Source organism: Elephas maximus, chromosome 6, assembly GCF_024166365.1.
Source record: "Elephas maximus indicus isolate mEleMax1 chromosome 6, mEleMax1 primary haplotype, whole genome shotgun sequence".
Taxonomy (NCBI): domain Eukaryota; kingdom Metazoa; phylum Chordata; class Mammalia; order Proboscidea; family Elephantidae; genus Elephas; species Elephas maximus.
In genome coordinates, this window is record NC_064824.1 from 4596527 (window position 1) to 4611625 (window position 15099).

Here is a 15099-nt window from a genome sequence, read left to right on the forward strand (position 1 = left end):
GGCTTACCCTTAGGCTTCCCAGCAGCTCGATGCTTGCTGGCATTCAGCATGGCCTGCTTCCTCTGCAGTTCTGTGATGGAAAAGCCTGGGGTGGGGCGGGGACACAGTGAGGACCCCTTGGGCATCTCTGCCAAGGATGAGGCAGCCCTTCCACATGCTTTTGTACCTGGGCTGCACCAGCCTATGGGTGGACGCCCAGCCCTTGGCCCTACCTGGGAAGAGAGGTTGCTGGGACCTCATCTGGCCATGTGTCCTCTGCTTCACATGCTGCACTCCCCTCCCTGTTACCAGAGGCCCATCTCCCCACTGCCTGGAGCCCTGAGGGCAGTCTCTCTCCCTGCATCTCCCACGGGGCCCAGGGGCAGGCGGGGGTGCAGTGGGGAGATGCCCTGGTCACGTGGGGGCTGTGGGGGAGGCTTCTGGAGGGCAGCCCCCATATTCCACCCTAATCCTCTCCCAGGGCTTGCTTTGGAAGGGGGCTCCCTCAGGTCCGAGCAACCTGGGGGGGTGAGCAGAGGGGCCCAAACCCTGTGCAAGCAACCCCCCACCCCAGACGCACCCAGGACAGTGGCAGGGCCCTGCGGCTGCATGCTGAGAGGAAGGGGTTGCTCCTGCCAGTAGGGTGATGAAGGCAGTGCTGGTTCACACTCCTAGGACTGAGAAGGGCCCTTGTATGATGGACAGGGGCTGTCTCACAGTTGCAGGTGGTCCTGACCGCCTCATGTTCAGGTGAGGAGGACAAGGCTGAGCAGGGTCACGCACCTGTCTCCTGGTCCAGCCGCACCTGCTCCCTCTCACTGACAAAAGCCTTCAGCCAGCGCTGCTTCTGCTCGGGCTTCCTGGCGCACAGCAGATGGCTCTCCCCCGTGGTGCTGCAGCATAGCCTGAAGGCATTCTTGATGCTCATATGGAGGTCCCTGTCCTTCCCATCTTCCACATCCACGACCTCCAGGCGGTCCATGTCCACGCGGCCCTTATAGTACAGGACTTCACGGCGGAGCAGGTCCTGCCAGAGATGCCATCAGGTGGTGCCCAGCCTGCTGGTAGGGACCCTCCTGGCCCTTCCGAACCCTTGCCAGGGCCCTGCCTGAGGCCAGCTCCTCTTTACAGGAAGGGTCCTGGGGGTGCCCACCACAGGTACACACCATGGGACAGTGTGTCTCCTGACCAAGGTTTGCTGAACCTGTGAATGCCCCTGGTCCAGCCCCAGTCCTGGGGGGAGTCTCTAGTTCTGGAAACAGCTTCTGATGCCTCTGCATGTCTGGTCTGGGAGCAGGAAGAGATTAACCAGTAAGCAAGGTATGCGTGGGCTTTTGTTTACGTACTAATCTGTAATGCACAATTTCACATGGGTTTTACCACCTTTGATGTGGTGAAGAACAGTTGAAATTGTGCACTACAGATTAGTAAGTAAGCACAAGTAAGCCTGTGAGTACTTCGCTTACTGGACAGTCCAACCCTGCATGGGAGTCAGTCTCTATTTTAGGAGGGCAGAGGGGCTGCAGCTGGGATGGCAGCCATGGAAACAGTGAGGGAGCTGAACTCTACATCACCTGGGAGTGGGGTGGGGTGGGGTGGGAGGGGAGGGACAAGTGGCCAGGTCACACAGTGAGGCAGAGATCTTGGTCAGTCAGGTTTCATCAAGAGAGGAGTCAAAGCAGTGTAGGTGCGGGCTCCTCAGGCCCTACAGGTGGCTTGAGAAGCCTGCAAGAAGTTTACAGGGCTGAGGACTGCAGGGCTGGGAAGGAGGAGCAAGGTTTGCAGGGAGAGAAAAAGTGGCTTGAGGAGCAAGAAGTGTCCAGGCCCAGGAGAGCCTAGCTATGGTGTTCTCGACAGCACAGGCCCCAGTCAGGCTGCCCCCTGTCGGCCCTGAGTATAGGCCCACCCTGCAGAGCCACCCTCCTTCTGGCCCTGTGGGTTGCCCGTGGGCCTTTTGGGAAGCTGGCTGGCTGCTTTCCTCTGGGCAGCTGCACCTGGCCCTGGCTTGACTCCCTCTGCCTGATTGATGCGGGGCCACCCTGTGCCCAGGGCTCAGCGACTCTGGTACCTTCTTACAGTAGATGAGTTGATGGTCAAAAAGGAAAAACATTCTCTGCTGGCTCTTGGCCTGAGGCTGCAAAATGCGTGTCAGCTCCCCCGAGTAGATGAGTTCTGAGCTCCTGACCAGGAGATCTTCCCCCTGGGGGAGCCCAAGGAGAGCCATGAGCTGAGCCCACCTAACTGTGAGCCCCAGAGGAAGCCTCTTCAACCATCTTTGCTTCCTGCCTCTGCCCTGGGGATGAGGGGTGTGGCATCCACAGGGCTTCAGCAGCAAGTACAAGCCGTGGTGGGCCTGCAGGACGTCCCTGCAGCCCGGGGAAGTAAGTATTCTGGGTGCAGCAAAGGTGGGAAGAGGGAGGAAGGTGGGCCACGTTTGTCGTATGAGTTGGTTATCTTTGTAAAGCAGGGAGCCTGGAGCCTCCTGTGGCTAATTGAGCACTTGAGGTGTGGCCACTTGAGATGTGAGGTAGGTATAAAATGCCAGTTTTGAAGACTTCATATGAAATAATGAATGTAAAATATTTCCTCAAGTACATTTTATATTGATTACATGTGGAGATGGTAATATTTTGGATATAGAGTTAAAACATTAAAATGAGTTTTATCTGTTGTCTTTTTTTTTTTTTTAAGATAGCTCAAACCAAAACCAAACCAAACCTGTTGCTGTCGAGTCGATTCTGACTCACAGCGACCCTATAGGACAGACTAGAACTGCTGCACAGGGTTTCCAAGGCTGTAAATCTTTACCGACGCAGACTGCCACATCTCTCTTTTGAGGAGCAGCTGGTGGGTTCGAACTGACCTTTTGGTTAGCAGCCAAGTGCTTAACCACTGTTCCACCAGGGCTCCTTAGGTGGCTATTGGAAAGTATAAATTTACAGTGTGGCTCACGTTGTATTCCTGTTGGTCAGTGCTGCTCTAGAGAATAACTAGGCCTGGCTGGAAGTCACTCTGACGCCAGTTTTCATGGCTGCTAAGGTGGTCCTCTTCCCAGTGAAATGTGTTTAGAGCCTGGAATGGTCTCACTGGGGCCTGACTTCCTGACTCAGCCTGGCCCTTAGGCCACTCCTTGAAGATGCCAGCCACAGCCAGGAGCTGCAGGCTGCTTTCAGTTTGGTATTTTGTAGGGAGTCTTAACCAGGGCTAAGTCTCAGAATCAATTGCCACGGAAATGTAAAAGCAAAAACAAACATTGCTCAGCCCCTCCCCCAACTCCAGGGATTCTAACTCATTATATCTAGGGTGGGGTGCAAACATCTGTATTTTTATAAAGTTCTACAGCTGGTCCTGATGGTCCTCTTGGTTGATTTGTGCAGGGGCCTATAGAGACAGGACTGGTGTGGGTGTGGTACGGGGTGGGCAGGGCACCACAGGGAGCCATGGTCTCAGGGAGGAGTCAGATTGATGGGGGCGCAGAGGTGGGGGGTTCCTACAGCCACTCCTTAGGCTGATGGCCCGACTGGTAGAAATGTCCTAGTTCAGGGTGTGGTGGTGCTTTAGAGGCAAAACTGGTTCCTGCAAACTGGAACCAGGAGGCTCTGACTGGATGACCCATTGCTGGTCATGCCTGAGGCCCTATGGAGCCCTGGTGGTACAGTGGTTAAGAGCTCAGCTGCCAGCCAAATGGTCGGCAGTTGAAATTCACCAGGTGTTCCTTGGAAACCCTATTGGGCAGTTCTACTCTGTCCTATAGGGTCGCTATGAGTCGGAATTGACAGCACTGGGTTTGGTTTGGTTTGGTCTTGAGTACCTTTACTGGTGCCCCCCACAGTTAGCTAAGGTCAGGAGTCCACCTGGAAGCAGAGCAATGGAATGGCTTCCCTCTGTGTGGGGCCCCATTTTGGGACTGGCTGTCTGCCAATGGGAAGAGAATAGCATTGTCTTTGCACAAGGGCCTTCCACTCTTCACGCTTCACTAGGACAGAGTGGCCCTTGAGGCCCGCTCCTGGAGTTTGGTGAAACAGGTGCACTCTCCTGCCATGAGTCCCTGCTTGCCAGCTTCCAGGAGTGTGTCCCTGCTTCAGATGCCTCCTCTGCCCCACCACCCCTACCCCGCACCAGCCAACTCTTAGGCACAAGCATGGTGTTAAAGCACAGGGCCAAGGTCTCTGTCTTTTCTGGGCCCTCTGGGCCTCACCTCCCAGTCTTCTATGGAGCTCTGCCACTGCGCAATCTTGTCGATGTTTTCAAGCCTCCGCTTCCTTTCGTTGATGAGCTGGGCCACGTTCTTCATGGCATGTAAGGCAGCTTCCACGTCCTTGAAATCCCTGTGGCACAGCAGAGGAGCTGGAGGGTGGTGGGAGGGGCCTGGGACCCTCCTGCACCCCTCTGGAGCCAGCCAGAACTTCAGCTGTGGTAGCACGAGTTGAACTTATACATCCTTATCTCCCCCGCCCCGCCCCGTTGCACCAACAGCGCCACAAGAGCATGGATTCCTAGTTTGCTCTCTGCTGCTGTTGCCTAGTGCCCATAGCAGGGCCTGGCACAGCTGCTGTCTGAAGGGAGGCAAGCAGAGCCCCAGGGGGCCCCTAGTGCACCCCTACCTGTGCTGAAAAACTAAAACCAAACCCACTGCCCTCGAGTCGATTTCCAACTCATAGTGACCCCTAGGACAGAGTAGAACTGCCCCATAGGGTTTCCAAGGAGCGCCTGGCGGGTTTCAACTGCTGACCTCTTGGTTAGCAGCCGTAGTGGCACTTAACCCCTATGCCACCAGGGTGTCCCACCTGTGCTGTGGGGGTGTGTATTTGAGAAGCTCTGCCAGCTGCAGAGGGTACTTGCAGATCTTCTGCACTGGCGTCAGCAGGAAGCCGTCCAGGGAGATGTCAATCATCCTCTGGAGTAGCCGGCAGGCCTCGAAGAAGTACACATACTTGCTGAGCTTGGCAAGCCGGGAGAGCTCCACACAGGCGTTGGGGTGGTTGTTGCAGTACTCCGAGTAGATCTGGAAGTCTGCTTGCTGGAGGGACACAGCTGGAGATCAGGACAGCTGTCCTCTGCCCCCACCCCACCCCCAGGCCCTAGGCAGGGGCCTCTGGGCTCAGAGTGCTGGTTTCCCTGTCCCCTTGCTTTGCGAGGGCACCAGCCAAGTGGACTCAATGCCCAGGGGTGAGAGAATGCTGAAATGGTGAGCGCCAACATGGGCCCATGCTTCCTCAGCCTTTCTCTGGCACATAGTTTGGCTGTATGTTAGGTTTTCTGAAGAAACCACTGAAGCTATGGAGGCTGAAAATGACAGCGGCAGACAGTGGGCATTGCTGGTCAACAGAACCTAGAAACAGACAGATACTGAGAGGTAATAGGATGCCAGCTTCTGTGATGGGCTGCTGGCCCAGGTCCTGCTTACTCCTCACAAAGTCCTGACTCTTTGCCTGTCCCACAGAGTCACATGGACGCCCACATCCTTGTGCCAGGCTTGCTGTGCCTCCTTTCCCTCCAACTTCATCTAACTGGAGGTAGAGGGCCCAGGTCTGCCACGGAGCAACCTGGGCAAGTCAGGAAATTCTCTGGGCTTCCTGGATCAGGTGAAATGAGGGGATGCCTCCTCCTGGGGGAGGTTGTGATGGCCACCCAAAGCAATGTGCCTGTCTCTGGATCTGTCCCTCAACAGAGGTTCAGCCCCAGTACCCCCTCCCTGGGCTACAACTCTGCCTGCTGGATAAACAGAACCAACCTTACTTACACGGGTGCCAACCTGCTGTCCAGGCCCACCATCTGAGTCTGCACAGAAACAGTTGGCCAATGGCACTCCATGGTCTACCTCCCCGGTTCCCTACTCCCTGGGGTGGCAGGGCCTTCCCAATACCACCACTGGTAGTAGCCTGCCCTGGATGGGCTGGCTGTCCTGGATGAGTTGGGCTTGATACTGTCTGCTCAACCCCCTCAAGGCTGCCAGAGAGAGGAAAACAGACAAGAATTCCCCTTCCACCCAGACCAGAACAGGCTGACGAGCCTTGGCTCTGTGCCAGCTGGTACAGCGAGGGGACAAGCGCTGTAAGTACAACATAAGCCGTAATTTTTGCACTGTGTTAGGAACCCCAGAGTTTGCCAGTTGGCCCCTCTCTGGCCATAGCACACCCATCTGGGGCCAGTGCTCAGACACTCCCTGCTTCAAGGAGCTTTCCAGACTTGGTGTGTCCTCACCCCCCATGTCACAGAAGCAGAGGCACTCCTAAAACAGTGTTGAAGGGTTAGGGTGGTTGGCCAAGTGGAGGCGTGGGGCAGGGTCCACCCAGAACGTTTGGAAGCTTCTGGGAGGAGGGCAGGTTGCCTGGGTTTTAGCCTGCTGGGCAGGCCGCTGAGAGGACGCAAGGAGACTGACCAGGAGAGCAGGGCAGGCGAAAAGGAGGCAGAAATGAGCCAGGGCCAAGGTGTGTGTGGAGACTCGGTAGCGCCGCACTCACGTGCTCCAGGAAGCAGGCCCCCAGCTCGCTCAGGTGCGGGCGCTCGCGGTTGAACCTCTGTTCCAGGGCCTTGATGAAGGCCTTCTGGCACCGGTAGATGTCCTCGATGTTGCCGAAGATGGTGCGCAGCTGCTCCTCGCTGAACATATCAGCGCGCTTACGGCACTGCCGGATGTAGCCCTGGGGGTCGGGGCCGGTCAGGGCCTTCCGGGGCTCCCCACCCCATCCACACCCTAGCGCCGGCCTGGCCCTCGCTCACCTCGCAGATGTCCCGCAGGTGCTTGATGTAGTCCCGCTCAGTGCTGAGGATCTCGTTGATGACGTTGGTGCGCATCTGGTCTTTGCTGCTCTGCACTAAGCCGCCTTCTTCCGCCTCGCCATCTGCGACCCTGCCGTCCTCTTGTACCTGATGGGCCTCGTCGTCTGCTGGCTCGTCCTGGTTCACCCGAAGCTGCAGGCAACGCGTGGAGGTTCAGCACCCCATGAAGGGTCAGTGCCCCCATCCTGCAGAGTGGCAGGAGGAACCGAGGCTTGGAGGGGGTCTGGTTCAGGGGCTGGGCAGGTAGGTGGGCACAGTCCTGCAGAAACGAAGGGACAACTGGAAACCCCTGCGAAGGTCACACGTGCAGTTCTTGGCCCAGGCCTGGTGCTAAGGACAGCTGCCACTGCCAGCGTTGTCCGGAGACAACCCAGGCCTACCTCAAAAGGCTCCCGTACTCCCCCAGTTGTCCCTTAGACTCTGTGCTCAGCACAGTGCTTGGAACCCAGCAGTGCTCAGAAGTGCCTTTTGAGTTGTGCCTGCTTATACCTGGGGTCCCTCTGGGGCTGAGAGGCCTGGCTGGGGCTCTGACCTGGACTAGGCGACACCTCGGGTGCAGAATGCACAGGTTATGGAGGAGGCTATGCGCTGCAAGAGAAGCATGACCCAGGTGAGATGGGCCCTTCCCTGCTTCCCCTGCTGGGCCTTCGGAGACTGCACCTCAGTCCTTCCCTGGAGACCAGAGGCCATCTAGGTGGAATTCTGGGTCCCTAGCTGTGATCTCTTGGGCTAATTAACGGAACTTCTGTGCCTCGATTTCTTCATGTGCAAATATTGGTTGCCACCTCAGGGTTGTGTGAGTTAAATGAGATAATTCATGTAAAATATTCTGCACAGTGCTTAGTAAATGTTTGGTAAAGTAAGTCATCTGTGGTGGGGTTATTCTAAACTAGCCAATTCCCATTGGAGGAGTGGAGCCCTGTCTCCACACGCCAGTCCTTTCCCACCTGCTTTCCTCACAGGTCACCAAGGGCCATCCAGAGGGAGAGGCGGGGTGCAGGCATGGGAGAAGGTGGTGGCTCTGGAGGAGGAGGAACTGGCCTTCTGGCCCTGCACCCACCCTTCAGCCCACACGCACAGAGTGGGCACACAGTCTCAATGTAGGGAGAAGTGGGAGGTCCAGCCCTGTGCCTCAGATCCTAGCTGCTTGGCAGCCTGAGGTATGTCAGGTTTGGGTTTCTGAGGAGAGCCAGGTGGCTCTTTACAGGGCAGTCAGGCAGGGGTCTGACAACCCTATCTACAGAGGGCCTGAGAGAACTTCAGGTGGAGTGGTACCCGCACAAAGGTGGCTGGAAACCACCCCTCCCCGTCGGTGACGCGGCCCCACCACCACTCTCTGTTGGTGGCATCCATCACTTCGATGACGTCCCCAGCTTTGAAGCCCAGTTCTTGGTCATCCATGGTGACATGGTCCCACAGTGCTTCAGCACAGACCACACTGCCATCGCTGATCAGCTGTGGAGAGAGCCAGGACAGGCCAGTCAGTGGGCACCCCCGGTCCTCTGCCCCCAGCACTCCTAACTGGCTCTGTGGAGGGGCAGACACCCCTCTCCTCTCAGCTAGGGGCACTTCCTGTGCAGGCTGTGCCCTGGGCATCGCTATCTGGGCAGGGCTCAGCAAAGACACTCCAAATGCACTGGATCGCTGCAGTAGTGGCTGAGGGCTGCGTGTCTCAGTGACCACGGCACCCCTCCCGCTCAGTGTTGACCTCCCTCCCATCCCCGTGGGCCAGCGACTAAACTCGCCTCCTAGCTGCGCCCTCCTGTCTGTGGTCTGCTCTGTGGTGCTGGGCCTGGAATTCTGAGACCCACACTCTGCTGTGCCAGGTGCTCCCATTGGACTCTGCCAACAAGGGCATTTGAGGGAGATGGCAGGCTGGAGCACTGACAGGGAAGTGCTCCCTCCTGTAGGTCTCCTTTGAACTTGCAGTCCCTGTGAGGCCCCAAGATGCTGCAGCTGCTGGGCCAATATGCAGGCTTTTTAAACACAGTCACAACCAGCCCCAGACACCAGCTGGGCACTGCCCCTCCTCTGAGCTCCAGTAACACGCCCAGGGGATTCTAAGCTTAAACAATATTTTATTGTGTTTTTGGTGAAGGTTTACACAGCAATTTAGGTTCCCATTCAACAGTTTCTACACAAATTTTCAGTAACATTGGTTACATTCTTCACAATATATGAACATTCTCACTTCCACTCTGGGTGTTCCATTTCCATTAATCTAGTTTCTCTGCCCCCTTTCTCATCTTTGTTTTAAAGTAATTGTTGACCATTTGGTCTCATGTAGATGGTTTTTTTAAAAGAGCACAGTACTCACACGTGATATTCTTTATTTTGTGAACGAATCTAATTAGCTAAAAGGTGAACTCGGGCTAGTTTCAATTCAAGGTTTAAAAAATATCTCTGGGCGACAGCTTCGGGGAGTCCTCCAGTCTCAACCGGTCCAATAAGTCTGTTTTTTTTTTTTTTTTTGGAATCTAAGGTTCCGTTCCAATTTCTCTCCCATTTTAACAGGGTCCGTGGGAGAAAGATGTGGCACTCTGCTTCCATAAAGATTACAGCCTTGGAAACCCTATGGGGTGGTTCTACTCTGTCCTATATGGTCGCTATGAGTCAGAATCAACTCAACGGCAACAGGTTTTGGTTTGGTATCAGGGTCTATCTATTCGTGGCCCAGATCAGAAAGGTTGGTAGTGGTATCCAAGCACCATCTTCTGGTCTCAGGGTAGATGAGGACATGGTTCGTGTAAATTATTAGTCCTGCAGACTAGTTCCTTCTTTGAGTCTTTGGTTTCCTTCTTTCTCTTTTGCTCCATATGAGTAGAGACCAATAGTTGTATCTTAGAAGGCCACTCACACACTTCTAAGATCCCAGACACTACTCACCAAACTTAACTTTATGCACTATATTATGAAAATTGAGATGTCCCACAAGACCATGGTCCTAATCTTTGAAACTCAGGAAACCAATCCCACAAGGTGTTTGGTTATGTCTAAGAAGTATCTATAACTGTGCCTCCTATATGCTTTATTATGTATAAATATTTATAAATACAGTAACATACATGCATATATATATACACAAAACCAAAAAACCAAAACGACTCATAGCATCCCTATAGGACAGAGTAGAACTGCCCCATAAGGTTTCCAAAGAGCACCTGGTGGATCTGCACCGACCTTTTGGTTAGCAGCTGAACGCTCAACCACTGTGCCACCTGGGCTTATACATATGCATAAACCTATATATATACACACACACACATATATACTTGCATATACAGTGAAACCTGTGGGAGCTGGAACTCAACATGACTGCCTTGTTTTCTGGGTTTCACAAGTTTTCGGCCTTTGACAGGTTGCAGTCTTACACTTTTCTATCACTCATTTTAGTAGAAAATATTTGAGTTTTCCTTCTCTGACAGGTTTTCACCTTACATGGGTTCTGGCTTTCCCAGGTTTTACTCTGCATACCTATATACATATATGTTGTCATGGATTGAATTATGTCCTCCCAAAAATGTGTGTATCAATTTAGCTGGGCCATGAGTCCCATTATTGTGTGATTTTCCTATATGTTGTAAATCCTGCCTCTATGATGTTAATGAAGGAGGATGGGTGGCAGCTGTGTTAGTGAGGCAGGACTCAGCCTACAGGACTGGATTATGTCTTGAGACAATCTCTTGAGATATAAAAGACAGAAGCAAGCAGAGAGACAGGGGGACTTCATACCACCGAGAAAGCAGCACTGGGAGCATAGCGTGTCATTTGGACTCCCTGCGCCTGAAAATCTCCTCGAACAGGTGAAGATTGAGGACATGGACCTTCCTCCAGAGCCAACAGAGATGGAAAAGCCTTCCCCTGGAGCCAATGCCCTGAATTTGGACTTTAGCCTACTTTACTGTGAGGAAGTAAATTTCTCTTTGTTAAAGCCATCCACCTGTGGTATTATAGCAGCACTAGAGGACTAAGACATATGTCTATATGCAAACATATATATCCACACATATATTTTTTGGTTGTTGTTGCTGTTGTTTCAAAATAATATATGCCATAAACCAAAAAAAAAAAAAAAAACTCTTGCTGTCGATTCCGCGTCATAGCAATCCTACCGAAAGATCCTTTTTTCTTCTGTATCATTTAGTGACATCATTTACCTGTGCACACACCCTCATACAGTGTAATCTTTCTCATCATCAAAAATAAATGCCTACTATCTAGAGAGTGAATTTCCGTCTCCTCTGCCCACCACCCGTCACTGGTAACCACTAATGAACGTTAGTTTTTGTGTATCTGCCTGTTCAGGTCATTTCATAAAAGTAAGAACATACAATATTTGGCTTTTCGGATTGACTTATTTTGCTCAACATAATGTCCACCAGATTCATCCACATTGTAAGATGTTTTAGGAACTCAGCTTTTTTTTTTTTTTTAACTCGCTAAGTAGTATTCCATTGTATTATGTACCACATTTTACTTATCTATTCATTTGTTGATGGGCATGTAGGTTGTTTCCATCTTTTTGCTGTTGTGAATAGTGCTGTGATGAACATAGGTGTGCATATGTCTGTTCATGTCATTTCTATTAGATCCCTAGGGTATATGCCCAGGAATTGGTAGGTCATTATGGCAGCTCTACCTCTAGTTTTTTTTTTTTAATAATTTTTATTGTGCTTTAAGTGAAAGTTTACAAATCAAGTCAGTCTGTCACATGTAAGCTTATATACACCTTACTACATACTCCCATTTACTCTCCCCCTAATGAGTCAGCCCGCTCCCTTCTTCCAGTCTCTCCTTTTGTGACCCTTTTGCCCGTTTCTAACCCTGTCTACCCTCCTATCTCCCCTCCAGGCAGGAGATGCCAATACAGTCTCAAGTGTCCACCTGATACAAGTAGCTCACTCTTCATCAGCATCTCTCTCCAGCCCATTGTCCAGTCCCTTCCATGTCTGATGAGTTGTCTTCAGGAATGGTTCCTGTCCTGGGCCAACAGAAGGTTTGGGGACCATGACTGCTGGGATTCTTCTAGTCTCAGTCAGACCATTAAGTCTGGTCTTTTTATGAGAATTTGGGGTCTGCATCCCACTGTTCTCCTGCTCCCTCAGGAGTTCTCTGTTGTGTTCCCCGTCAGGGCAGTTATCGTTGTGGCCGGGCACCATCTAGTTCTTCTGGTCTCAGGATGATGTAAGTCTCTGGTTCATGTGGCCCCTTCTGTCTCGGGCTCATAGTTATCGTGTGACCTTGGTGTTCTTCATTTTCCTTTTATCCAGATGCGTTGAGACCAATTGATGCATCTTAGATGGCTGCTTGTTAGCATTTAAGATCCCAGACACCACACTTCTAAGTGGGATGCAGAATGTTATCATAATAGAGTTTATTATGCCAATTGACTTAGAAGTCCCCTTAAGCCATAGTCCCCAAACCTCTGCCCTTCCTCCGCTGACCTTCAAAGCATTCAGTTTATCCCAGAAACTTCTTTGCTTTCGGTCCAGTCCAGTTGAGCTGACCTTCTATGTATTGAGTATTGTCCTTCGCTTCACCTAAAGTAGTTCTTATCTACCATCTAATCAGTAAATAACCCTCTCCCACCCTCCCTCCCTCCCCCCTCTCGTAACCACAAAAGAATGTGTTCTTCTCAGTTTATACTATTTCTCAAGAACTTAAAATAGTGGTCTTATACAATATTTGTCCTTTTGCATCTGACTAATTTCACTCAGCATAATGCCTTCCAGGTTCTTCCATGTTATGAAATGTTCACAGATTCGTCACTGTTCTTTATCGATGTGTAGTATTCCATTGTGTGAATGTACCCTAATTTATTTAACCATTCATCCATTGATGGACACCTTGGTTGCTTCCAGGTTTTTGCTATTGTAAACAGTGCTGCAATAAACATGGGTGTGCATATGTCTGTTCGTGTGAAGGCTCTTATTTCTCTAGGGTATATTCCGAGGAGTGGGATTTCTGGGTTGTATGGTAGTTCTATTTCTAACTTTTTAAGAAAACTCCAGATAGATTTCCAAAGTGGTTGTACCATTTTACATTCCCACCAGCAGTGTATAAGAGTACCAATCTCTCCGCAGCCCCTCGAACATTTATTATTTTGTGTTTTTTGGATTAGTGCCGTCCTTGTTGGAGTGAGATGGAATCTCATCGTAGTTTTAATTTGCATTTCTCTAATGGCTAATGATCGAGAGCATTTTCTCATGTGTCTCTTGAAAAAAAAAAAAGCCTGAATATCTTCTTTAGTGAAGTGTGTGTTCATATCCTTTGCCCACTTTTTGATTGGGTTGTTTGTCTTTTTGTGGTTGAGTTTTAACAGAATCATATAGATTTTAGAGATCAGGCGCTGGTCGGAGATGTCATAGCTGAAAATTTTTCCCAATCTGTAGGTGGTCTTTTTACTCTTTTGGTGAAGTCTTTAGATGAGCATAGGTGTTTGATTTTTAGGAGCTCCCAGTTATGCGTTGTATTAGGGCTCCTACATTGTCCCTATTATTTCTTCCATGATCTTTATCGTTTTAGTCTTTAGGTCTTTGATCCACTTGGAGTTAGTTTTTGTGCATGGTGTGAGATATGGGTCCTGTTTCATTTTTTTGCAAATGCATATCCAGTTATGCCAGCACCATTTGTTAAAAAGAGTATCTTTTCCCCAATTAACTGACACTGGGCCTTTGTCAAATATAGGTGGATGGATTTATATCTGGGTTCTCAATTCTGTTCCATTGGTCTATGTGCCTGTTGTTGTACCAGTACCAGGCTGTTTTGACTACTGTGGCTGTATAATATGTTCTAAAATCAGGTAGAGTGACGCCTCCCACTTTCTTCTTCTTTTTCAGTAATGCTTTACTTATCCGGGGCTTCTTTCCCTTCCATATGAAGTTGGTGATTTGTTTCTCCATCACATTAAAAAATGTCATTGGAATTTGGATCGGAAGTGCATTGTATGTATAGATGGCTTTTGGTAAAATAGACATTTTTACTATCCATGAGCAAGGTATATTTTTCCACTTAAGTAAGTCCTTTTTAGTTTCTTGCACTAGTACTTTGTAGTTTTCTTTGTATAGGTCTTTTACATCTTTGGTAAGATTTATTCCTAAGTATTTTATCTTCTTGGGGGCTACTGTGAATGGTGTTGATTTGGTGATTTCCTCTTCGATGTTCTTTTTGTTGATGTAGAGGAATCCAAGTGATTTTTGTATGTTTATCTTATAACCTGAGACTCTGCCAAACTCTTCTATTAGTTTCAGTAGTTTTCTGGAGGATTCCTTAGGGTTTTCTGTGTATAAGATCATGTCATCTGCAAATAGAGATAATTTTAGTCCTTCCTTGCCAATCCGGATGCCCTTCATTTCTTTGTCTAGCCTAATTGCTCTGGCTAGGACCTCTAGCACAATGTTGAATAAGAGCAGTGGTAAAGGGCATCCTTGTCTGGTTCCCATTCTCAAGGGAAATGCTTTCAGGCTCTCTCCATTTAGAATGATGTTGGCTGTTGGCTTTGTATTAAAAGAAAAAAAATTTTTTTTGGCTTTGTATAGTGCCCTTTATTATGCTGAGGAATTTTCCTCCAGTTCCTATTTTGCTGAGTGTTTTTATCATGAATGGGTGTTGGACTTTGTCGAATGCCTTTTCTGCATCAATTGATAAGATCATGTGGTTTTTGTCTTCTGTTTTATTTATATGGTGGATTACATTAATGGTTTTTCTAATATTAAACCCACCTTGCATACCTGGTATAAATCCCACTTGATCGTGGTGGATTATTTTTTTGATATGTTGTTGAATTCTATTGGCTAGAATTTTGTTGAGGATTTTTGCATCTATGTTCATGAGGGATATAGGTCTGTAATTTTCTTTTTTTGTAATGTCTTTACCTGCTTTTGGTTTCACAGATATGGTGGCTTCACAGAATGAGTTAGGTAGTATTCCATCATTTTCTATGCTTTGAAATACCTTTAGTAGCAGTGGTGTTAACTCTTCTCTGTAAGTTTGGGAGAACTCTGCAGTGAAGCCGTCCGGGCCAGGGCTTTTTTTTGTTGGGAGTTTTTTGATTACCTTATCAATCTCTTTTGTTGTTATGGGTGTATTTAGTTGTTGTACTTCTGATTGTGTTAGTTTAGGTAGGTAGTGTTTTTATAGGAATTCAACCATTTCTTCTAGGTTTGCAAATTTCTTAGAGTACAATTTTTCATAATAATCTGATATGATTCTTTTAATTTCAGTTGGGTCTGTTGTGATGTGGCCCATCTCGTTTCTTATTCAGGTTATTTGTTTCCTTTCCTGTATTTCTTTAGTCATTCTGGCCAATGGTTTATGAATTTTCTTAATTTTTTCAAA

At 49.5% G+C, this 15099-nt stretch overlaps 1 protein-coding gene across 2 annotated transcripts in view; it reads right to left on the bottom strand.

The window, feature by feature from the left end:
* ARHGEF4 (Rho guanine nucleotide exchange factor 4) overlaps window positions 1–15099 on the bottom strand; it is a 126043-nt gene that overhangs the window by 2476 nt on the left and 108468 nt on the right. For both annotated transcript variants that reach the window (XM_049889048.1, XM_049889047.1), the window contains 8 exons: window positions 8038–8217; window positions 6703–6894; window positions 6444–6623; window positions 4767–4999; window positions 4178–4307; window positions 2048–2179; window positions 763–1006; window positions 8–85 (listed from right to left, as the gene is read on the bottom strand). In XM_049889048.1, the coding sequence (XP_049745005.1) occupies window positions 8–85; window positions 763–1006; window positions 2048–2179; window positions 4178–4307; window positions 4767–4999; window positions 6444–6623; window positions 6703–6894; window positions 8038–8163 (1315 nt within the window). In that variant the 5' untranslated portion in view covers window positions 8164–8217. The remainder of the gene's footprint in view (window positions 1–7; window positions 86–762; window positions 1007–2047; window positions 2180–4177; window positions 4308–4766; window positions 5000–6443; window positions 6624–6702; window positions 6895–8037; window positions 8218–15099) is intronic.